Source organism: Colletotrichum abscissum (genome assembly GCF_030869225.1).
Source record: "Colletotrichum abscissum strain IMI 504890 chromosome Unknown Scaffold_25.1, whole genome shotgun sequence".
In the NCBI taxonomy this organism is placed as follows: Eukaryota; Fungi; Ascomycota; class Sordariomycetes; order Glomerellales; family Glomerellaceae; genus Colletotrichum; species Colletotrichum abscissum.
In genome coordinates this window covers 111,660-134,811 of record NW_026850154.1, presented here as the reverse complement: position 1 = coordinate 134,811, position 23,152 = coordinate 111,660, and the positions used below count along the sequence as shown (strand labels likewise).

At 54.4% G+C, this 23,152-nt stretch overlaps 6 protein-coding genes across 6 annotated transcripts; 3 read left to right on the top strand and 3 right to left on the bottom strand.

Moving 5' to 3' along the window:
• Positions 1 to 351: 351 nt before the first annotated feature.
• CABS01_09984 (transcription factor) lies at positions 352 to 2,588 on the top strand (the record flags this gene model as incomplete). Its single annotated transcript, XM_060543340.1, has 2 exons — positions 352 to 598; positions 769 to 2,588. The coding sequence occupies 2 exons, from the start codon at positions 352 to 354 to the stop codon at positions 2,586 to 2,588; spliced, it is 2,067 nt and encodes a 688-aa protein (XP_060399521.1).
• Positions 2,589 to 3,094: 506 nt separating this feature from the next.
• CABS01_09983 (riboflavin kinase) lies at positions 3,095 to 3,917 on the bottom strand (the record flags this gene model as incomplete). The annotated part of the gene is made up of 2 exons (XM_060543339.1): positions 3,095 to 3,604; positions 3,798 to 3,917. 2 exons carry the CDS (start codon positions 3,915 to 3,917, stop codon positions 3,095 to 3,097), a joined length of 630 nt encoding a protein of 209 aa, XP_060399520.1.
• Positions 3,918 to 5,234: 1,317 nt separating this feature from the next.
• On the bottom strand, positions 5,235 to 5,954 carry CABS01_09982 (uncharacterized protein; the record flags this gene model as incomplete). The annotated part of the gene is made up of 1 exon (XM_060543338.1): positions 5,235 to 5,954. One exon carries the CDS (start codon positions 5,952 to 5,954, stop codon positions 5,235 to 5,237), a length of 720 nt encoding a protein of 239 aa, XP_060399519.1.
• A 2,541-nt stretch (positions 5,955 to 8,495) lies between these two features.
• Positions 8,496 to 9,180, top strand: CABS01_09981 (uncharacterized protein; the record flags this gene model as incomplete). Its single annotated transcript, XM_060543337.1, has 2 exons — positions 8,496 to 8,514; positions 8,582 to 9,180. 2 exons carry the CDS (start codon positions 8,496 to 8,498, stop codon positions 9,178 to 9,180), a joined length of 618 nt encoding a protein of 205 aa, XP_060399518.1.
• Positions 9,181 to 10,383: 1,203 nt separating this feature from the next.
• CABS01_09980 (uncharacterized protein) lies at positions 10,384 to 10,797 on the bottom strand (the record flags this gene model as incomplete). Its single annotated transcript, XM_060543336.1, has 1 exon — positions 10,384 to 10,797. One exon carries the CDS (start codon positions 10,795 to 10,797, stop codon positions 10,384 to 10,386), a length of 414 nt encoding a protein of 137 aa, XP_060399517.1.
• A 9,540-nt stretch (positions 10,798 to 20,337) lies between these two features.
• On the top strand, positions 20,338 to 22,770 carry CABS01_09979 (uncharacterized protein; the record flags this gene model as incomplete). Its single annotated transcript, XM_060543335.1, has 7 exons — positions 20,338 to 20,380; positions 20,864 to 20,951; positions 21,092 to 21,208; positions 21,268 to 21,472; positions 21,525 to 21,680; positions 21,742 to 22,193; positions 22,245 to 22,770. The coding sequence occupies 7 exons, from the start codon at positions 20,338 to 20,340 to the stop codon at positions 22,768 to 22,770; spliced, it is 1,587 nt and encodes a 528-aa protein (XP_060399516.1).
• Between the last annotated feature and the right edge of the window lie 382 nt (positions 22,771 to 23,152).

The following is a 23,152-nucleotide window of genomic DNA, read 5'->3' as shown; positions in this document are numbered from 1 at the left end:
GCCACTACGCACACGGGTCTTGGAGATAGTTAGTCACGCAGTGGTGGTGTACTTTGAGCTGTGTGTGTGGCAGCAGCCCAGCTAGAAAGAACCCCGGCCTGTGTCACTCTACACCAACACAGGAGGGATTTTCTGCTTTCTTTCCTATTATACGACGCCTATCCAGCGCGACGCCGGGCCCGCCCACATACGTTTGAAAGTGAGCCGTGTGGTTTCGCAAACGGACCATCAGCGACATTCGTGGACCGGGGCTTGCAGTGCCGTGCCGTGCCGTCACTGCGCCAGCTCCCGCGCACGCCGTTATCACATTTCTGCCCAAGGGGAGGCTTGTATATATAAATCCACGACACCATGCCTGACGGCCAGGACGACACCGGGCCAGAGGTCTCGGATGCCATGTCAGATAATGACCACGACTACGACGACGACACCCCCGTAAGAGACGACGACGACGAAAAGATGGCTGAATCTCACGACAGTGGCGCCGATACCAACGGCGAGGTCAAGAAGAAGTACGATCCCAAGGATCCGTCACGACCAAGGAGGAAGAAGGCTCGCCGGGCGTGCTTCGCCTGCCAACGAGCCCATTTGACTTGCGGTAAGCTTTGCCCGATTCCTCAGGGTCCGGCTCGCGATAGTCTCTGGTCAAGTGAACACCCGTGAAGTCATGTAATGCTTTGACAAAAACCCCGTGGTAACCGGGGTTTAGCTGCCTACTCCACTCACATGGCCGTCTGCGATGCAACCTTGCTGATGGGATGGCTACAGGAGATGAACGACCTTGTCAGCGATGCATCAAGCGTGGACTCGCAGAGGCTTGCCAAGACGGCGTCCGTAAGAAAGCAAAGTATCTGCATGATGCTCCGCCCGAAGCTCTACGGCCCGTACTAGGTCCGAACTACAACCCGAACGCGGCGCCCGCCCGCCCCAACGGCCAACGGCATCACAGCGGGGCCTCGGATACGGCCTCGACAGCAGGCAGCACGTATTTTGGTCAGAGCTCAACCGCATCATTCCCCGTGTACTCGGGCCAGCAAACGCCTGTCGGCATCCCCGATGGCCTGCCGTATCAGGCGCAACCATCGCCGATATCACCGTCTTTTCCGCAGCCGAGCAACACTGCTCGATCCATTGGCGGCATGATCTCGCCGCAGGTCGCCAACGACCCCTTTAATACGTTATTCGATCCAAGCAACCCAGCAATCTTCAACTTTGATCTGGAAGGGCTCAACTTTGGCAGCCAGTACGGCGCCATGGAGTTCGGCATGCTAGGGCACATGTCATCAGGCGCAGCGGAGACCCCTCCGCGTGACGGCTCCCTGTCAGGACCAAGTGGTGAAGTCAACTTTGGATCCACAAACGTCTTTGGCAACAATGGCAATAACCAGTTTGGCCAAGTATACGATAGCGGTATGATCAACGATTTCATGGGTGTAGACCAGTCTTCCAACGGCATGTACCAACAAGGCAATCTGCAACATGGCCTTCCACATGCCTACGCCATTGCTGCTGGCCCAACAAGCCTACATAGTCCAAGCACAGACAACACCGCCAGCCCGCAACCTACTAACTTTACCTTTGAAGGATCTCCAAGTGGGAACTTTGGCGCTGTTGGAAACTCCCAGACCATAACCGCCCCGACGCGGCCCAAAGCAAAGACCGGCGCCCCTCAAAAGAGCGGCCCTCACACGCTGCTCGGCAAGAGGCAGCGCGACCCTTCCTCCATTTACGAGACCGTAAAAGAGCCGTATCCGTATCTCGCCGGCTTCCACGCTCTCATCGACTACCTGCCGAAACGCTTCTCGGCCAATATGACGCTGCGCATCGCAAAGGCGCTCGCCAGCATTCGCCCGTCATTTATAGCCTGCACCAAGACCCTCAGTCGCCAGGATCTCATCTTCATGGAGAAGTGTTTTCAACGCACTCTATTCGAGTACGAAGAGTTCATGCACCACACCTCGGCGCCCACTATTGTCCTCCGCCGTACTGGCGAGATTGCCGCCGTCAACAAGGAGTTCATCGCTTTAACAGGCTGGACCAAGGATGTTCTCCTCGGGAACGACCCCAACTTGAACGTCAACACCGGCGGTACCGGGTCGACGACCAACAGTGGCCGCAATACTGGCCGTGCGGGCTTCTCAACGCCAAAGGCACCCGCCGCAACGCTTGCCGACCAGATCAAGAATGAGAGCGGACCACGGAAACAGCCCGTCTTCATTGCCGAGATCCTCGACGATGACAGTGTGGTTGAGTTTTACGACGACTTTTCGCATCTTGCTTTTGGCGACAGCCGAGGCAGCGTCAACCGCACATGTCGGATCCTCAAGTACCGCACGAAAGAGCAGACGGAAAGCGCGGCGTCGTCAGACATGACGCCGCAGCAGGACCCGCGCAAGAGCATACTCAGCAACCGCGTTACCCGAATCGATGGCGAGCACGGCATCTCAAAAATTGAGAAGGACGGCAAAGTGGACTGCCGGTATTGCTGGATGATTAAACGAGACGTATTCGATATCCCCATGTTGATTGTTATGAACGTGAGTATCTCTGCTCTTGAGAGTGTGGTTGTCGAAGAAGACATGTACTGACAGACTGCAGTTTCTTCCATGCTATTCCCAGAATAAGGAGACTCATGGACTGGCTGTGTGAGGCGAGGTACTAAAAAAAGGGGCGATCAGAGCACACAAGAGGGAGGGGAGAGGCATTGGAGGCGTTTTTCACTTTGATTCAAAGGTCCAGTGTGTTCTCTCGTCATTTGTTTGACATTACCATTTCTCGTTATAGGGAGAGGCCGGGAAAGGCGCATCTTTGCGGAAAGGATTGATCGATGGTCATATAACTCATTCTTTCCTTCACGATACTTCACTTCAGCCAACAACCCCTCGGGGAAGAGAGGGGAAATACCCAAGGACCCTATATGTTTTGGACAGACAGAACCTTTTCTCGAATGAATGCAATCTTCTATATTTCTAACGCTTCGTTTGTTTGTTGTTTGTGTACCTTTTGTGAAGAGACTTCATAATCATGAGAGGTGGAATGAGACAAGGATGTGACGTGATCACGAGAGATTTCGGCTTCTCGTTTTTTGCAGAGCCTAAGCCTTGGGCAGCTCCTCAACCAGCCACTTGGCATCGAGCGTCCCGTCCACGGTGCCCTTGGGCCGCAGCGCCTTGGGCGGGTGCCACGCGTCCCTGGCGAGCGAGGTCCTGGCCACCTCGCAGTCGGTGTTGATGTCCGCGACCAGCGCCTCGAGGCTCTTGTAGTCGAGCTCGTCGCGGACGAAGCCCAGGATCAGCAGGCGCATGTGGGCGTCGTAGAAGTCGGCGGAGAACTTGTGCAGGACGTGGACCTCGGCGGAGCGGACCGTGTTCTTGTAAAAGGGGTTGTAGCCGATGGACATGACCATGGGGTAGAGCTGGAAGTCGACGTGCGGCTGCGCGGGGCCGGCGCCGGCGGTGGAGGACGTGCCGGGGGCGGCGACGCGGTCCGGGTGCGAGGCGGGCAGGGAGAGGGAGGCCCAGCCGAAGTAGACGCCTGATTTTATGGTGTCGATCCAGGGGGTGAGGGAGGCGTCTACGGGGAGGTTTGCGGTTGGGATGCCGAGCTGCGGTGGGGTTGGTAAGTATTGGGATGGAGGTTTGGTGAGATGTTGTGCTCGGGGAGGATGATGGGTAGATGAAGAAGTATGGGGGGGTGTGAGTTTGGGGCGTTTTGTGTAAAGATCGTGAGAATGAGCAGAGCAAGAGATGAAATCGTCGGTGAAGTGGTTGCCTTGGAAAAAGCCGTGACCGACTTACCTCCTTGGACCCCCGACCGAAGCCAGAGATAACCTTGCCTTCCATCTTGTACGGGTAAGGAGCCTCCGGGCCCGACTCGGGGCCGACGATGAGGGGACGAGTTGTCTCTGTTGCCACCATCTTTGCTGTTTTTGGTTTCTCCTGGCTTCTCTCTTGACTATTTTTTGTGCACACTGCCCTCTGTGTTGAGAGGTGGTTGAAATATGCGGTTGTCGCGATGCTGATTAATCCAACACCGAGGTGAGTGAGTGAGATTCTCAACAGTAAGCCTGGGGGAGCTTGGTATCTGGTAAATGTGTTAATTCAGGGGAATCAGACGCAACGAGGTAGCATAGCTTACATTGAAAAGAAGTTTGCGGCTGTAAGAAAATATCTCAAGATTTTTTCCCCAAGTGTGAAAGTGAGAAACGTCAGACAGATTGCGACATTGGGTGAGAAGAGAGCCGCTTCGATGATGAGATGAAGGTGGTGGTGGGGCTGCGGGATGAAATGGAGGGGTCGTCGTTCCGGTGTGACTGATTGGAGTCGGAAGGTCCAATGCGGGCGATTCGGGCGGCTTCGATAAGGCTCGCGCGAGAGAGAGAGAGAGAGGGTGCAGGTGCAGGTGCACCTTGCACCTGCCCTGGTGCGTTATCGATTTTGCGATCGGGAGGGGCACGACGTTGCGCCGACCAACCTCAGTGGGGCCTCCCTCTCTCGCCTTTTGGAGGGGGAAAGACAAGCCGGCAGGCAGGCCGGGGGGCTGCCGTATGACAATGCAGTCATCTTCTTTGCTTATTCTCTGGTCCGATGATTTCCACAGATTCAATTGATTCGTCCCGTGTAAGTGTAAGACGTGAGCAGGTTGATCATAGGAAGCACAAATGACTACATTTCCCAAGAAGTAGATCCATTATATAAATAAGTAGATGAATACTTGACATTCTGTTGCCTAGACGTAAACTTTCTTCGTTTATCTAAAGACAATTGGGTGGTATTTCTCTTACACGAGGGGATATCAACAAATTCCAGCAAAACTAATCAAATCCGACAATATCATCAAGGGGAAAAGGAAAAAAAAAATTATCGCGATGTTGCTGATGGCCTCGTCTCTCAACGTTCCCACTGACAACGGATAAAGACAAGATTCGTGATTCCACACGAAACAAGCTTTTCTCCGCCCGAACCGTTTGTCACCCATCATCCGCGATACCCGTGACCTGTGTCTCTTGCGTCGCCATAACCACGATTAAAGATGCCATTGGGCCACAAGCAGAGTGTAGCACCTGGCCGGAACGCCGTGATACCACCGAAACATCCCGCGAGACGAGACAGATGGCGCGAGACCAGGAGAGGAAAAGAATAATTCCGACGAGGGGCGTACCTGTCCTCCTGAGGAGGTTTGACCTTGGCTCTTTGGGTGTCACTGACAAACACCCGTCTGAACCTCCCCGAGACCTAAGACCGGGGCCAGGCGCCGTGCTTCCACTCGGTCCGCCCAAGCCTCACAATCTCGGGCGCCTCAATGACCCACAGACCGGCAGGCGCCTTGCCCTGCTCGACGAGGACGGCAGCGTGCACAGCAGCGCGGGCAATCACCTCGGCCTCCTGGCCAAACGTATCCTGCGCTCCCCGGTGCAGCATACCCAGCCCGCGAACGACGGACTGGAACACGCCCTCGCCGGCGCGGCTCTCTTCGCGCGCGCCCAAGATCAGACCAGGCTTGAGGATGATGCCGTGGTCGAACCCGGCCTCCTTGATGGCGTCCTCGACGCCGTTCTTCATCTTGCTGTAGGGCGCCTGAGCGCTCAGCGCGCCGCGGGTGCCGCCGCTCGAGATGAAGATGAAGGCCTTGGAGCCGGCGGCCTTGGCGGCTTTGACGAGCTCGACGTTGAGGTCGTGGTCGATCTTCCACTGGTCGGCGATGCTGCCGGCCGCCGCGCGGGTGGTGCCGAGGGCGGAGAAGACGACGGTGGGGGTGGGCTGCAGGGCGGCGAGCTTCGGGGGCCAGGCCGATGTGTCCTGCTCGATGACGGGCTTGAGGGTCAGGCCGCCGGCTTTGGGGGGGCGGCGGGAGATTGTGTTGACGGCGGCGAAGGCTTCCGAGGTGATGAGGTTTCCGAGGATGTGGGAACCCACGAGGCCGGTGGAGCCGATGACTGCGGCGTTGTGCGCCATTGTGTTGTGTTTGGGGTTGTTGTTTTGTTAGAATTTGGATCAGATCGGAGTAAGACTGTTTTTTGCTGTAGCTTTTCCCTTTGTCGCTATGGAACAGAGAGAAGAAGAAAAGGTGAGATGATTGATACGACGAAGATGTCGGGTCCGACGGGTTGGGTGTCTGGCGCAGTGGTAAACGGGTATGGTTGTCTGTGATGCTGCAGCGGTTGGCGCTTCTTTCCTGTCTGTGGGAAAAAGAAGAAGAAGAAGAGAACAAGTTGGGAGAGAGAGAGGCGCGAGAGCAGAGTGCAGGACGTCTGTGGGATAGGTTGATGCGGACTTTATGAGAGCTTGGCTGGCGCTGGAGCTTTTTCGAACCCTAATGAAGTTTGCTTGATCTTTACAATGTCTGTGTGTACTTGGTGAGACAAGGCCGTGAGAAGGGGGGGCGTGGTGATTTAAAGACGAGGCTATATGAGGGGAGTGCGAGACTGAGCACAGAGGGATGGATGAAGCGTAAGGCTATTGTACCTTTTGACGGTAAGTCTTAGGCAAAGAGACGGAGAGGTCGAGAGTAGACGCGTGTGCTGGTTGACGAGCTGGAGCGGAAGAGGCAGGCTGTCGAGCAATGTTCCTTGGATATGACGACAAGTTGGCACCTGCGTCTACGACTGGAGACCGTTGACAACTAGGATGGTACTTGATGGGGAGGGGGTGTTTGCGAACTACAGCGGGGGGGAAGAGAAGCCCCAAAAGAAAGAGACGATTGCGAAAAGTTGGAATGGTTTGTCTTTCAAACTTGGACAGGGGAGGCCGGAGCGGCTTTCTACTTATCTCTTGAGCGTCTAGTTGCTCCCTCTGCGGAAAGTGCAAGTATAGAGGTTATTGCAGATGTCTTTGGATTACAAAGAAGGCTCCACTCTCTTAACGCCGTCACGGTAAAAGAAGTAGAAGTAAGTACAAGGTAGCGTCGATGTGGAATGACGCCGGGGAGACCGCCTCGTGATCACGACAACGGCTTCTCCACGCTCGGGGTTCCACATCAGGTTCGCAGAGTCTCGAGCTTTTCGTCTCTGATTTTGAGAAAGGGAGGGGGGTTCACGGTTCACCTTGAAGTCCGTATTGGCCTTACTTGGCGGTTACTCATCTACACCTACACCGTGGAGCACAATCTCGCATTCAGGCAAAACGGCCTTTGCATGAACTTGAAGAATGCCAAAGCACATTTCACACATGACTAGTAGCTACGTACTCGGCTAGAAAGCCCTGCCTACCTTACCCTACCTTGGTCATGCTCTATGTCCTTCCAGCCTTTTTTTGACCGCAAATCCGACGAGACGTTTTGGGTCTTTAGGAAGCGATAACGAGAACCGAAGAAAGACAAAAAGAAAAGGACGGGGGAAGGAAGCCGAGACGGAAGACCTCGAGCTGGGAAAAGTCCGCAAGTCATGCAGAGCTCCGCCTTACACGGAGAGCTCGGTGGCTGCTTAACGCCGGATGGTGGATCTTCTCTCTCTCCGTCCAGATATGATCTGGTCAGCTCCTCAAGCCTCCCCGAGACATTGTTCTTTCTAAAAGAAATTAAAAAAAAATTGACTGGCTTATTGAATATCAGTGGTAGATAGCCTCCGATGACTAGTGTTCAAACTTTCAGTGGCACCTTTCAAACTCAGCCTGTAAATCTGCAACGAATGGTGTAAGTCTCGCCTTTTCGGCGTTAAGGCCCACACTGGACGGACGTGGGGAACGCGGACAGTCCGCCGAATCGTAAACTCCACCACCGCGGAATCCGCGACTGCAGAATGCGGAATTTCTCTCAATTGGAGGTCGTTCATCAGCAAGACCTTGGTAACGGCTCTCCGGGGAATCTGGAAATCATAACGAGGAGAGTAGCAAGTTGTACTAAGCCGAGAGGTAGAGTTTCCTCCGATGGGAAGTCTTTGACTTGGTACCTGCTGTCGTACGTTCAACCGATGAACATTTTGAAGAGACCTTGCAACACTGGGAAGAATTTTATGACCTAAGAATCTGAAGGAGATCAATCAATTATAACCATCTTATGGAAGAGTATTTCATTGAAGTTACAGAGATGGAGGCTTGTCAGAGTTGAAGAGAAAATTAGGTGAGATTGCTCAAGATGAGAGAGGTGGATGAAGCAAAGGCAAGGCGAGCCAGACTAACGCGGGGTGCCTGATCCCTGCAGCCGAGCTCCACGCTAGAAGCTCTCCGAGGTGGGCTCCGACTCCAATCCCCCGCGGAGGCTGGAGCTCGCTGCTTTTCCCCTCACCTTTTCCAATTTCTCCCACCCGTCCATCCCACCACCCCGCGTTGACCGAGACGTGCGACACCGAACGACTGCCTAGGCCACATCATCGCGGCAGCCTCCATCCTTGAACCAACAAAACCAAGCCAACCACCTACGTCCTCGTCCTCCAACCCAACCTCGATTCCTGGGTTCTATCGGTGGACCTCTATCCAGAGCTCAGTCTGACCTCGTCGCTCTCCCCAGACTCATCACACAGAAAGATCTGCCAAATCGAAGCAGCAGAACAGCCGCCCGCCATGGCTACACAATACGAAGGTATACCAATAACCCCTCCTATGCTCTCCCCAAACTCAATTCAACAACGACTAACCCCCCCAATCAGTCGAGCACAACATCAAGCCCGGGCCCTCAACCCAAGACGGAACCCGCCGCATCGACATGTCCTCCTTCACCTCCTTCCTCTCAAACCTCACAACCGACAACCACGCAGCCGCCTCCGCCGCCGCCGCCGCCCACCACAACCCCCACGCGACACCGACCCCCGTGGACGCAGCAGCCCTCTACACCCTCCTCCAACAACAATTCCAAACCCTCTTCTCCACCGCGCCCAACACCCAAAACGCGGCCTTCCTCTCTTCCCTCGTCGAGGCCCTCGAATCAGACATCTCCTCCCCGCCCACCGAGATCCCGGGCGTGTCCCACGAGTACCTCGACTCCCTCGACCGCGTCCCCAAGAAGTCCCTCAAGGAAGACGAGGCCTGCCCGATCTGCGCCGAAAAGTTCCTCGACGACAAGTACCCGCTCGTCGTCGAGCTCCCCTGCCACAGCAGCCACCGCTTCGACCTCGAGTGCGTGAGCCCCTGGTTGAGGAGCAAGGGCAGCTGTCCGATGTGTCGCAAGGATTTGACCAAGAAGAAGGAGCCTGTTGTTGTGGTGGATGATGATGAGGAGAATGATGATCCTGATGGATTGTATGCGTAAAGGCTGCCAGTGTGGCTTCGGTGTGGATTGGGATTTGCGAGAAGAGAGAGAGAGAGAGAGAGAGAGAGAGAGAGAGAGAGAAAGAACGAGATATCATCGGCATGACGATTGGCAGACGACAGGCGCGCGGTGGGAAGGGGAGTAGGGGACATATCGAATTCGATTGGAAGTGAGTGGTTTGGCGTTGAGGCTGCATTTGCTATTCCCCGTGCATATTACGACGACTTGAGAAGAGTCGGAAACCGAGGGAGAAAAGGAAAAAGAAACACAAAAAAATACAAAAAAACAACAACAATGGGACGACCGATCGAGGAATCGAACTTGGATCCCGAAATAGACAGGAGTCTTCACTGCCTAACCGGGGCCTCTGCAGCCCGATTAACCCCTCGACCATACGGCCCAGGTACTTGTTGTTGACGGGTGGTGATGATTCATCGGCTATGGAGCCTCGCGAGGCTGTCTGATGAGTATTCTGCGGCGGGTAGGTCATATCCCAGGCGGTCAAGGTAGTGAATCACTCGGGTGTCCTGGATCACGCATACACTAGCCCCGCCTTCAATTTCCACACGTATAGCACACGAGATATCTAGGTCCATGGTAGGGAGCTAAGTAATGCGCATGGTATACACCAGGACTGGGGATTGATAGCTCAGGATACACACACACACACACACACCTGGCTTGAACCACCTAGGTAGGAGGCCTGCCTTGTCAGAAGTCTTGTGCCTTCCTGTCCTAACAACAAGTATCGGGCCTTGGTGACCGAGGGGTGAAAGCCGTGAAGTGCCGACTAGTGCGTGATGCTCCGTACTCTTCAGGGCTCCTGCGCTCGAACCTCGATCGGCTCCTGTCGTTTTTGCTCTTCTTTGCTGTTGTGACTGTTTCCATGGATTCTGTCTTGTGTGCAGGCAAGCAACCACAATTGTTTATAGTCCAGCACCAAGAAAGATGCCGGGTGAACTCAGAAGCTGCCTTCCGTGTTTCCTCAATGGTCATGTAATGAAAAGCCGAGACAGAAACGATATCTCTCCCGGTCCGGATGCTGATGATACTGATATTTTCCGTTACCACCTCTGCCATGCCATGCTATGCTATCTTCCTCCTCACCTCCCAGCCAATCCCAACCCCCTTCCTTCTCGCCATGAATCTCCCACCCCCTTCGCCAAACCCAACACCAAGTTTTCCACTCCACGAGAGCAACCCTCACGCCTTCCCAGCCTTGGGCGCACTCCCAGCACCGCTACTCCCCTCACCGCCCCCCTCCTTCCGCCCAGCACCCTTTCCGCCCGGGTTATCCCCCTGCGGCTTCGACGCGGCCTGGTTCGCGCCGCTAACATCAAGCGTGCCGCTGTCCTCGCTCTTCTCTCCCTTGGGCCGCGTCGTCGACGGGTCAAACGCCTCCTTCTCGTGCGCCACCTCCGTGTCACGGCCCGTCTTGGTCCCCTCGTTAGAGGCCGGGTTCAGGGACTCGCGGTCCTGGGTGTCCTTGTACGCGAACCTCGTCGTCGAGGATGCCGTGAAGGGTCTCGTCGCGGTCGCGGGGATCGAGGCGCGGCATGACGTGCGGGCCGCTGTTGCGCGGAGGGTCAGGGTGCGGAGGAGAGCTTGGGAGGTCATGGTTGTGGTTTTGTGGTTGTAGTCTTACGGTTTATGGTAATGGGGGGCGAAGAAGTATGTTATGAACCAGAGAGGCTGCGTCTTTCTCGGCGTGGAATTGTAATGGCAATTGAAGAATCGAGGTTCCGAATGATGGAAATACTCCGCGTAGAGGTTAGCAAATGAATTGCAATCACGACATAGGACTGTGAGGGAGGAGCTACCTTAGCTACCTTACGTCGAGATGCTCTCATTCGGGACCGTGACGTCATCCATACGTTTAGCCAGACCAGACAGGTGCGACTCTGGCCACTTGCGGCTTACCCCGGATTCTCATCAAATCAATAATCATTCTTATTTTCACCACCTACTTGCATGGTAAGTCTCCATCCTCGGACTGACTGCAAAATCAGCAAAGAATGACATGTGTATACCGGGCAATTGGACCAGGAGCTGGCGCCAACCTAGCTCTTCCAAGTGCCTCTAGATACCGTAGCTACCCATAAGCTATTCCGGTGAGCTTAACAAGATCTCTTCATGTCACCTTGCACCACCAGCAAATCAACTTTGAAGCGGCTCAATCGCCGACAGTCGATGCCCTGCCAAGAGGTTGAGCTTCTACGTTTGTTCGGAATGATCCAAAATCTTGCGCCGTCTAGCGTTTACGGCCGAGTTGACCAGATGGCGCTCTCTGGAGAGCGCCGCATTCGGACTTGGTCTTGACGCCACGCACTGAATGGAAGGCTTGCCTTTATCAAATCGTTTCGATCTCGGTCCAATCCGGTAGAAAATTGGCAACATGCGTGTTCGTCCACGGGTAACAGAGAAGGCCTAGACGACTATTGATTGGTCTTGTGGTCGCAAAGTCGACTTGCGCCATGTCTGCATCTCATCGAGGCAGTCTGATCGATATAGTATAATATCCTCATCCCCAATATTCCTCTTTCTTGCTAGCTATTGACGTTTGAGATTGCTGCAGATCGCATCACGTCCAACAAGAGCGACTAAGCCGTTGGGAGTGGCTGACCAAGGGGCTCAAACGCCATGCTGCGATGTTGTCGTTGCTCTGCACATTATTAGCAAAGGCCTGACTGTCGCTGTTGCTCCCCGTGTCTGAAGCTGTAGATCTCGGCCGAAGCGATGCTTGAGCCCATTAGTGCTTGATTCGCTGAATACCTCGGGTGGCGCGGGATGGCTGCGTGACAAGTCCGAAGGCAGTCGGCCAAGCGGACTTGCATCCTTTCAGACATTAACGTTACCACCCACGCAAATTCCGAGGCTTGGCTTTCGGGGTGCCCATTGCTTTGAGTCCACAACTCTTACAAGGACCAAGCCACGATCGTTTGCGCCTCCTCCAGGAACGATCTTGAAGTTGTCCATAAGCCGGGTTATCCACTGCAATGTTCCTCCTAATCCTCGCAGGATTTGGGACTCGACGATATTAGTCCAAACGCCCGGATGTGTGATCCCATTTTGACAGAAATAGGAGGCGGCACAGCGCCGATGATGGCGCGTGCAGAATGAGGTTGCAGACAACGATGACTGTAGACCATTTTCAGGTTAAGCGCAACACTGGTTGACACTACCTTATGCCACACCATATGCGGACTGAAATGAGACCCATGTTTAGGATCCTGCTGGCCAATTCATCCAAAATCTGTCCATGTCAATGTGGTATATGCCGTATGTAAGACGACCACTTACTTGTGATGATCGTTTGTTCTTCTACAGCCTTGTCGTCCGGGTGGTCCTGAAGTAAGCAATGCCACCCGCCCCCCTGGTGCGGCGAGCCTGGCGGCCTTGTGTCTCCCGGCTGACCGGCGAGAGCCGAGATTGTATGCATTGTCAAATTCAGGGCCATGCAGCAAGTTGACATGGTTTCCACGCTAGCCAGGCGAGCTCGAGGCCAGTTTTCAAACGGAGAAATTTCGAACAAGCATTTTAGACAGCAGTCCGACTCTTTTGCTGATATGGAAGCAGGGGATCGAGCGTCGCACTCTGCTTCTCGACACGCGACTCGCGAGGAAGGCTGATCGGCCGTATACATGACCGAATCCCATTCACCCGATATTCCCATTTCGTGAGACTCATTGTTGTGTCTGCAGCAGCTGGCCATTCGGCGTGTGCGTGCAGTTGTTCCGGCTCGCCACATTATACAATGCAACGTCGAGGGTCGCGCTGCGGACCCAGGTTTGGTTGCTTTCACATGACTTCTCATGTGCCATCAAGCCTTCCAAGTATCAGTAATAGCGACCCCGTTTCAAAAATGGAAGGTGGGCAAGCTTAAATATATTGAATACGGGGTTAGTTTAAAATGAGGCTCCTGACAGACGCGTCGAGATGTCAAAAAATCGATACGACCAATGCGTGCGGCCTACCATGGAACTCGCGGGGCGCCGTTGGCCCCTGCTTATGGGGCCTGCCAGACTAGGCGAAGGGGGCCGACTTTCGCGGCAGTATTGTTTTGGGTTTGAATGTGATCTGCGGGATCAGCAGCGTTAAGAAGCGAGGCCTGCAAAGAAAAGTCCACCACGACGTTATTGCCGGCGGAAAGTCCTCAGATGAGCCGCGACGGCAGAAGGTCTGCCTGGCTGCCAGCGTGTCATCAGGTGTCAAATGTCGGATAAGGGGGAGCCTAGGGGATCGCGTTGCGCGTTTGACACGGAGATGACCGGTGATGGATGTTCGCGGGTAGGCTCCTCCAGTTGGAACTCTGAAACGGAGCCTGCAGATGTTGGGATGATCTTTCTGGTCGGCATTGCGCATGTTGAGAAGACTGTGCCTTCCATGCCTTCCGCTGCTACCGGAAGTCTGTTTGTGGCATCTTTGTCATTCGGGACTGCGTATATTCGAGATTTGAATCAACAAGAACTTGTCTCTTTCGGGTTACGGCGGTTGCAAAGGGGTGGTTTTCCCTCTCCTTATTTTGGATATTTCGACATGTGCATGTTTGACATGCATGACGGGGCGTGGCGTTGAACGGAAAGGCTGTCTTGTTTGGTCTTTTGCTCCGACAGCGGTTACCATCGCAGCACCTCAGCATGTCGAGGCTGACGTCCCGTCTGCACAGGGTCCTATCGGGACCCGCGTGGCCCAGTGGAGGACAGGCGGGAAAGAGACGAGTCGCTAATCTGGGACGGCAGGAAATCTAAGGGGCAGAATTCTTCCAGAAGGCCGCACAATGTTCCTATTCCATGGACCACATCGGCTCAATGTCTCGGATTGATCCAGCCCTGCACGTCGTTGTAAAGGTGGAACCATCGTCCGTCAAGGGCGAACATGGCGGCACGATGTATGCAACTGGTGTTGAAGAGATACGCAATACAACCATTCCCGAGTACTAGTTGGAAGCGCAAAAAGGACTGCATTCGCCGTGGAATTCCCCTACTAAGTCGACCAGCCCTGTCTCGTGGTGGATTGCACGAATACAGGCGGCTACGCACGAGCTTTGGCGTAATGTCGGTGCCGATGAGTCCTGATTAGTAGCGGTCACACAGCCAGACGCGCCGACGGGGGGAAACATCTCTTGCAGGGTTTCGTCCGGCCCACGATGGCCACGAGTCGTACTCCGTAGGATGTCGGACCTGCCAGCCCTGGAAGGAAGTGGAGGTCGTACCTAGCAAGATGACGCATCGGTACTGCGAAATTGACGAGGCGCCATGACACGATATTCTGGGCCGTACTGATAGAATTGAAAAGTATTGTCACGGTGGCTTGCCATGGCCAGCAGTTGGGCCTCTGTAATCGAGTTTGCGGCAGAGCGGCCCAAAACTCCAAGCAAGATTGCGGGAGGTGGGATACGGATACGGCTGCACATTCTCCGCACGTGGCTGGCAAGGATGCCACATTGAATTGTTGCCGCCTACATATTAACCTGGCCTGAAAGCGGCAACGCTCCTATGCGCCGCCCGTTTGCAGGGCGGGATGCAGTTGGCTGTGGTAGCATCCGTGTTTTCTGTGTCAGCTTCTGTGGGTGTAGGAATGCGGGAATGCGCTAGTTTGACGCTGGGTTTCCATGCTCTCTGGGTTGTTGGTTTCCAGGACTGCGTTTTCGTGCCAATAGTGGATCTGACTAGATGGATCGAGGTATTGATTCCAGCGTCTTGATCCAAGCATGTTGCTACTTGTCAGCAGATCCGACGACCGATAATTTGTGGCATTGCGGATCTTCAATGCTCCGGTAGCTCCGCTACGTTCATGATGAATGCTATAGAAACGTTGTACACTCGGAAGCTCAGAACAGGCCCAAGATGGATCCATCGAAGAAGAAAAAAAGACAGCATGGAAAGCTAAAGTTCCTAGGCTGGGGGACCGAGATGCTCGAGACTCGGCCGGCTCGCTAGGCCAAGGTCCGTTCGAGACCCGGGGCAGTTCATCGGCGGTTGGCCTCGTGGCGACGGCACCTCATTCTGAGCGGCGGGCATGGCGTGGGACGCCGCGTGCGTTGTGCCCTCTTGTCATGACTGGCCATGGCTGCAGCTGGCAAGGCTCGCGGGGGAGCGGATGATGTGCCTGCGGGCTGAGGCAAGAATTAGCTTCTTCCGATGTCCAGCTAGTGCGATGGACTTTGTCGTTCTTGGGACTTTTTGCCCCAATTCGTTGTTGGCCAGGCTCAGACCTCAGAGACAGAGACAGGATGGTCTAAGGTAGATGCGGAAGGTTATGCGGACATCGAGAGACACTAGGGATTTGGTCAAGTCGAGGCTGGCGGCTGCTGGTTCAGTTGATGCTTGAGATCGACTGGATGTTCGTTCGAGCTGCCCGTTTCAAATCGAGTCTCGAGCCCAATGTTACCGAAAGAGCAGCTTCAAAGTTTGGTTGAGCCCCGGTGCCGACGCAGAAATAGACAGACGCACCGTTGTGCCCTGCCGGTACAGACTTGCTATCCAATGTGTAGTCGATGTCATGGGGTAAACATTTTGATTCTGCAACTATCCGAGGAAATGATGGGCAAGGCCCTCAAGTGATGTGCGATTGAACGTACGTACCATGCGACGAAGCAGTCAGCAGGAATTGTCTACGAAAGGAGGCACAATCATCTTTCTTCTCTTGCTGGAACTAGTTGTGAATATCCGTACCTACCTTACCTTGACATCTGATGGAAACATCTGTATAGGCAGGTACCTCAGTAGGAAAGACTGGACGGAACTCTGAAGGACTATACGGCGTACCTACGGAGTACACATGAGGGAGGTTCCCTCGTCGGAAGGTCCAATCCAACTCACTTTGGCGACAGGCGCACGCTCCTCGGAAGGTCCCAGGACGCCCAAGGAAGCGGACAAATCACAGCAGGCGCGGCCTCGACGATACTTCGGACCATGTGGATACCTTGGAGTACTTGCCCGTCTCAGCAGGCTTCCAGAGTCCAGAGTCCAGACGCCATTTCAAGTTTGCACCGGACGAGCTGCTCCTGGCTGAACCATGGACCTCAGGTGGACAGCTCCTCCCTAATTTACCCTCTTGCATGTTCATCGCGGGTACTCCGACCGGGCCAATAAGACGCTGCCAATCCCAAGAACACATGAGAGCTCACGTGTAGGTATCCGTTCCTGGCGGATACTTCCGCTACTTTGTACCTTACATCGCCGTACGGTCCACGGATATAGGTAGCCTCTGACATGTAACAGCAACGTTGATGAGGTACCTCACCAAACATCACCTTGCTTTTGTTGCCCGCGCAGAGACCGAGGGCCGGGAAGCGCCGCTTCAAAGACCCTTGGATCCATTTCAAAGACACAGAGTCGTATTCTGCTTGATTTCAGTGGACAGCCGCGTCACAAAAGCAAAATGGAAACGGCCCCAGTCAACCACTGATGACCAGGGGAAGAAACAAACGGTCGCTTGTTACAGGTTTCCATCTGATGGGCCCTTTCTTCTCGGCTTTCCTTCCATTGCTCACATGCTCTACCTTTTCCCGTTGACTACACTGCCACCACCGCCGCAATGTGGCTTGGTTGGAAATGAAATGGCATTCGCCATCTCACACTTCGTACCAACGATCCTAATTCAAAGGGCCGGTACTAGGAAAGATCCCGCGGTGACTTCATTTTCCTGTTGTGCTCGTTTCTGGAAAGCTCTTCGTCGTCTTCTCAACCAGAACCATCCGAAACCTGACGCCTCTTTGTCTCTTCCTTTTTTTCTTCCCTCTTCTTTCCTTCCCGGCCCCCGGGCAGGATATTTGCTTTGCTTTGCTTGTTTGCTGATCGCGCTTCACACTTGCCTGGTAACCTGGTCAGGTCCGGGGCCTCCATTGGCATTCTTTGCGTCTTGGGATCGGTCTGTGGCTGTCTTGTCGTTGCTTTCTTTCTTCCCCAAGAGAGTCTCGGATTCTCTAATCTGGGGAACGGGCCAGTTCTCGCAAGGGCCCGTCTCCTTCCCTGTCCTGTCTTGCAGTGCTACTGAGGAATGACACGGTACCATGGCATGTACATGAGGCGTAATCGGGGAGACTGGGAGGCACGGAGAGAGAAAGACAGCCAAAGGAAAGTAGCGAAAAGAAGAAGAAAGGACACAAACAGCAGGATCAGGGTATCTCGGTTTGCTGCAGGATGTTGCGTTGCTTTACTACCTACTAGCATCATCCCATCGTGCATGCTCCCTGGCCGAGGATGAGGAGCAAACAGCAGTTCCTCTCTCTCTCTTTCTGGAGACTGGAAATTGGGCCTGGAAGGCTAGAGGCTGGTTTCCTCTGAGCAGGCCTGTCTCTGAGAGACTGAGAGAGACTGAACCATTTTACTCGGTCCATGATCCCTGCCTCGTTGCACAAGCCTGTCGGTTCCCACTTTCGCTCCCACTCCGACTCCCACGTCCATTCCCATTGTGTTTTCCCCCCCTGCCATTCGCAAAGCAACCCGCCCACCCACTTCCCACTTTGCAATTCCAAGGCACGAATAGAACAACGTGATGAAGAGATGGACCAAAAGACTGAGGTGAGGGGAGCATGGGGACGAAAGGGACTCACACCGTACAGTATTACTGGAGGTGCTCTACACTACTATCCGTACCTTAGCATGCATCAAATGTACGTGATCCGCACATGCTAACTCAGAAGGAAACTCTCAGCCGAAGGGACGTCGGCACGCTATCAATGAACCTGGAGCAAAAAGCAAGCTTGCACTAGAGCTGACCTAACCTTAGTTGACCTACATGACCGATTCGATTCTGCGTCCATCCTGGGCCGGCGTCTTTTACGTCTCTTTTTTTTGCTTTTCTCACCATGAGGTGCTTTGCCATGCAGATAGGTAAGGTAGGTATCCGGAGTCATGTATGTAGGTATCCGTAGACTCACTGCTTTAGTTGGTAGTAGGGTCCCAGCGGCGGGAGAAAGCAGGTAGCCTCGGCGCCGGAAATCGAGCCGCCAAAAAGCAAAAGCTAAAGAAACAAGTACAACTTCAACAGCCGGAAACCCAAACCCGCCTGGGAACGCGGACGCGGCGTTGCGTCCCAATTGCGTTTACAGACACGAGACGGGCAGAAGTTATTAATCATGGTCCCAAGTAGTCGCCGACACTAGAGGACCAGCGTTCTCTTGAGTCTTGAATATGGCCTGATATGGGCGTTTAACGTACAGAGTAGCAGCGTAAGTATTCTTCCCATCAAGTAGAAAGATGCCGCGAAAGGTTCGGGCTCCGGTAAATAGGGCCATTCAGAAATGTAGCCGTGTCTTGCCCACACTTTTCCATGGTTCACGGCAAGCTCACGGGCACAACCTCGAGCACGCGAGCGAGGTACCTCATCGCGGTAGATGCGGTAAGGTTATGTGGATGGCACACGTACCGTCCGGAGCGAGCTATCGTGGTGTACTTTGCTACCTATGATTTTGCCTGGCCCTTGCCGATGATGCCTTGCCTTACTTGTTCCCCATTTCATTGGGCTGGCTAGCATCAGCCGGCCTGATCTGGGCCTTCACCGCAAGGTAAGGTACGAGCACGGCACATGGAATTAGAGGTAGGGACTGTGGGATACCATCCGTGCCAGTGTTTGTACCTACCCCCCACCCACCGGGAGCCAGTGCTTGGGGGCGGCTTCGAATTTGTGACAGCGCAGGACAACGACGTGGCGGCTGCTTGTTCTTTCTTCCTCTTGTTTCCTTTCTTGTTGCCGGCGGCGGTTGAAAGTCCTTCTTGAGGCGAACTTGAGGTGGCCCAACCTTACGGTATTTTGCCTTGCCCTGCCTCATTGCCCCTGGAGTAACCAGATAGAGTTACAAGAGCGATGGAAGATGATGTTGTAAACTCGTGCTCACCGCATGTCAAATACCTTGCCTTAGTTTCGTAGAGGCATTCCGAGGAGAAAGAGACGACGAGGTGAAGGCTGGAAGTGCATGTTTCTCCTTTTTCTGATTTGCCCATGCTGGCCAAATTGGAAATCCAGGCCTGGGCCTCAGCGTGATGAGGAGGAAGGACAAAAAGTAGCTTGAGCCTGCTTTCTTTTGGTCTTGCGTCCATGTGTCTGGGTCTTCTCTGTTCTGCTTCCCGCCTCAACTCTTTCTTTGGTTTCCAAGATTTCATCCAGTCAATACGGATTTACGTGAGAGAGATACCGACTTTACATACCTTGCCTAGGATCATTACCCTCGATTGCATACACAGGAAATAAGACACTGGATAGTACAGTATCCGGCGCGCCTTTTTGCCGTGATTCTGGTACTTTGCAGTACCTTGGTTTCTGAGCCCCCTGCCCGGTCTCCCACGCCCCGTGTCGCTCGCTCGCTCTCTCTCTCTTTTTGGGGGTACCCTCGACCTATCCTATCCGGCCCTCTTTCCCTCCTTCCCCCCTCTCATTCATTCACTCAGACTCGGTACAATCCTATCCTATCCTATTGCCCCTTCCCCTCTGTATTATCCCTCCCCTCCCCCTTCTGTTGCAGCAAGCAGGACCAGACACACAGTACCTACCTTCCTCCGTACCTACTGGACAGCGAACAAGGCAAGCACCACCTCAGACGGCCCTCTTCTTTACTTTCCCATTCTATTGTCTGCAAGGTATCCATCGGTACCTCCATTGCCTTGGACAACCTGAAGAGAGAAGGTAAGAGGTAGTTGAAGGACAAAGTACCATAGCACACAAAGTACCTCGGAGAAGTACCTCACGGAGTAGGCAGGTACAGGTCCCCGATTTTGACACCGTCATTCGAGGCAACTGGCCCTCTATCCTCCCTCGCACCCCTGTCACCCCGTGCCAGCTGACTGCAACGGACTCCACTCCTATCTATCTGCCTCCATTTCTGTTGCCGGCGCTCTTTCTCTTGTCTCTCTTTCTCGCTCCTTGCCATTTTGTTCCTCTCTCGTTTTACGCATCTGCCCCGAATTCCCATTTACCGCCCGCCCTCCTCCATCCGCGTCTCTTTTCCCCGTTCACGTCCACGTCTACGCCTACCTATCCTACGTCCACCACAACCACAACCACCACCACCACCACCAGTCGACCTTCGTCCCAAAAAATATTCACCGCCCCCCGTTTGGATCATGGTGCGCTCGAGTCGTCACCTTTTCCCGTAAGATCGAATCCAACAAAAGTGCAGACGTGAGACGCCATTGAAAAGACGACTGCACCGTCGAAATGGGCAACAGCCAGGGCAAGCCCATCGACTTGGATGGCGAAGGTATGTCTCGAACACCTCCCCTCGCTGGATTCATTGCATAGCACAACGAACACACCGGGAAACCACCATAATCAACGCAAACCACCACGACCTACACACATTACACAAACATCACACATTCTCTGCCAACACCAACCGCCACCGAGAACACACTGGCTGCCTACCTGCTACTGCGGCTGCATCTGAATTGCACCGCGCAGTCTTGGTTGGGCTCCATCTCGCCCCCCCCCCCCCCCCCCCCACCCCCCCCCCCCCCCCCCCCCCCCCCCCCCCCCCCCCCCCCCCCCCACCCCCCCCCCCAACCCCCCCCCCCCCCCCCCTGCCCCCCCCCCCCCCCCCTCGCGTCCCCCCCCCCGCGTGGGGGGGGGCCCCCCCCCCCCCCCCCCCCCCCCCCCCCCCACCATCACCATCACCGCCGCCATCGCTACCTCAATTGCTCCATCTCCCGTTGCCAAGCTAATCGTCATCCTTCCCGCCATTTAGTCAACCTCAACCATTTCCGTCTGCTGCGAGTAGTCGGCCGAGGCGCCTTTGGTAAAGTGCGCATCGTCGAGAGAAAAGACACCAATTTGTCTTTTGCCCTGAAATACATCCGGAAAGATGAAGGTACACACCGCCTCACTACTCCTTCCACCTCGACACGCCTCCCCAACCCAAACGCGATGCACAACCTTGATGCAATGTCTTCGATACTGATATCGGGTCCCTGAGAATAGTCGTACGATCCGAAAGTGTGCGGAACATCATACGAGAGCGCCGGATGCTCGAGCACGTGAACCATCCGTTCATTTGCAACTTGCGATACAGTTTCCAAGACATCGAATACATGTGGGACCAATCCTTTTACCGGTCATGCTTGATGCATCCAACTGACACCAATCGTGCAGGTATCTGGTTGTCGATCTGATGAGCGGAGGTGATCTACGATTCCACATCTCGAGAAAGACCTTTACCGAAGACGCAGTGCGGTTCTGGATTGCTGAATTGGGATGTGCACTCCGCTACATTCACAGCCAAAACATTATACATCGCGATGTGAAACCCGACAATGTCCTGCTTGATGCCGATGGACACGTGCATTTGACCGACTTTGTAAGTTTTGACGGAAACATTTCTTGGCACGCCCAAATGCTGATCGAGTCAGAATGTCGCCTCCGATATCATTCCCGGCAAGGTTTTGTCCAGCAAATCGGGTACACTGGCCTACCTCGCTCCCGAAGTGTACGCTGGTAAGGGCTACGATGTTCGTGCAGATTGGTGGTCGCTCGGTGTGCTATTCTACGAATGCATATACAACAAGGTGGGTCAATTCGTCTTTGGGGAGATGCACCGCTGATACAATGACTGACAACTTCCTATAGAGGCCATTCGACGGCAACTCGGAAAGCACCCTTAGCCAGCAAATTCAACTCGCCAACCCGAAATATCCCATCACCTCGCCACCCGTCAGCTTACCCTGTTTATATGCCATCCGCGATGCCTTGGACTCGAACCGTGATCAACGAATGGGTGCGACGTGGGAGAGCTTTACGAAGCACGAATTCTTCATGATGATTGATTTTGAGGCGCTGGAGCGAAAAGAGATTGAGCCAGTCTTCGTCCCCGCCGCGGACAAGACAAACTTTGATGCTACGTACGACCTCGAGGAGTTGCTTTTGGAGGAGGCTCCTTTGGAAGCGCGGGCCCGACGACAGAAGCCTCGCGAGCGGTTAAAAGAGGACGCTTCAGACAAGGAGATCCGCGAAGACGAGCTTTACCGCATGATTGAAAACGACTTCCGTCCATTCGATTACACCCTGGCTGCGTACAAAAAGTAAGCTTTGCAAACCTTCACAGTAAATTACACAGGTACTAATGACAGTAGAATTACCGGCCAAGGTGAAGAGGGCGGATACGTTAACGGTGATATGGTCAACATGAACCAGCCCCAGGCGTTGACTACCGATGAGGCTACACCGGCAGCAATGGCCACGAATGGAGGAAGACCTATGCCACCCCCAGGACCATTACGAAAGAGTTCGAGCCTGGAGAGACGGCCGGGCAGCAGTCAATCCGGTGTTCCCCGTCGACCAGTATCTAAGCCGCCTCCGATACCGCATTATCCCAGCGAATATTCTAATCAACGAGCGGCACCGCCAGCTGCAGGAAAGAGGGTCACCAGCCCGACAGGCGGCATGCAGGTTACGTTGGACGGTGGCGGCAGCTGGTCTGATCTCGCCCGGCAGGATGCTACGCTGCCGACAGATGCCAACGCCATCAGCGAGGGCAAATCTGAGAGCTCAAGCGGCGTATTCGGCTTCCTTAGGGGCAAGAAAGGAAGAGGTCACAGCCCCAAGCCGAAGGAAAGGGGAGTGTTGGGCAAAGAGGGGGCAAGACAAGTCATTGGATAGAAGACACTCATGGTCTTGGGAAGAGTTGGAAAGACGCACAGGGAGAGGTGACGGATCGATACCCGAGGAATTCAGCAAAACACGAAGGAATCGCCGAACCACGCCTACCCGAAGAAGCACTGTAAAAGGCCTGAAAAGATGACGGCTAGATCGTGGCATCCCAGCAACTGATTCTTGAGCCAGTGTGCCTACCATTGGAAGGGTTACACTGTAGAGGTTTCATTGGGAACAGACTGCGACGCCGAAGCGGGCAAAGGTTGCACGAGGCCGGCCCCAGGCTGTCTTACACACGAAAGATTGTGAGGCCGTCCGTCATCGACCAGGAAGACGATGGCAGTCGGCATGCTTTTCACGACAGCTGGGAACCATTCGTCAAGGTCGT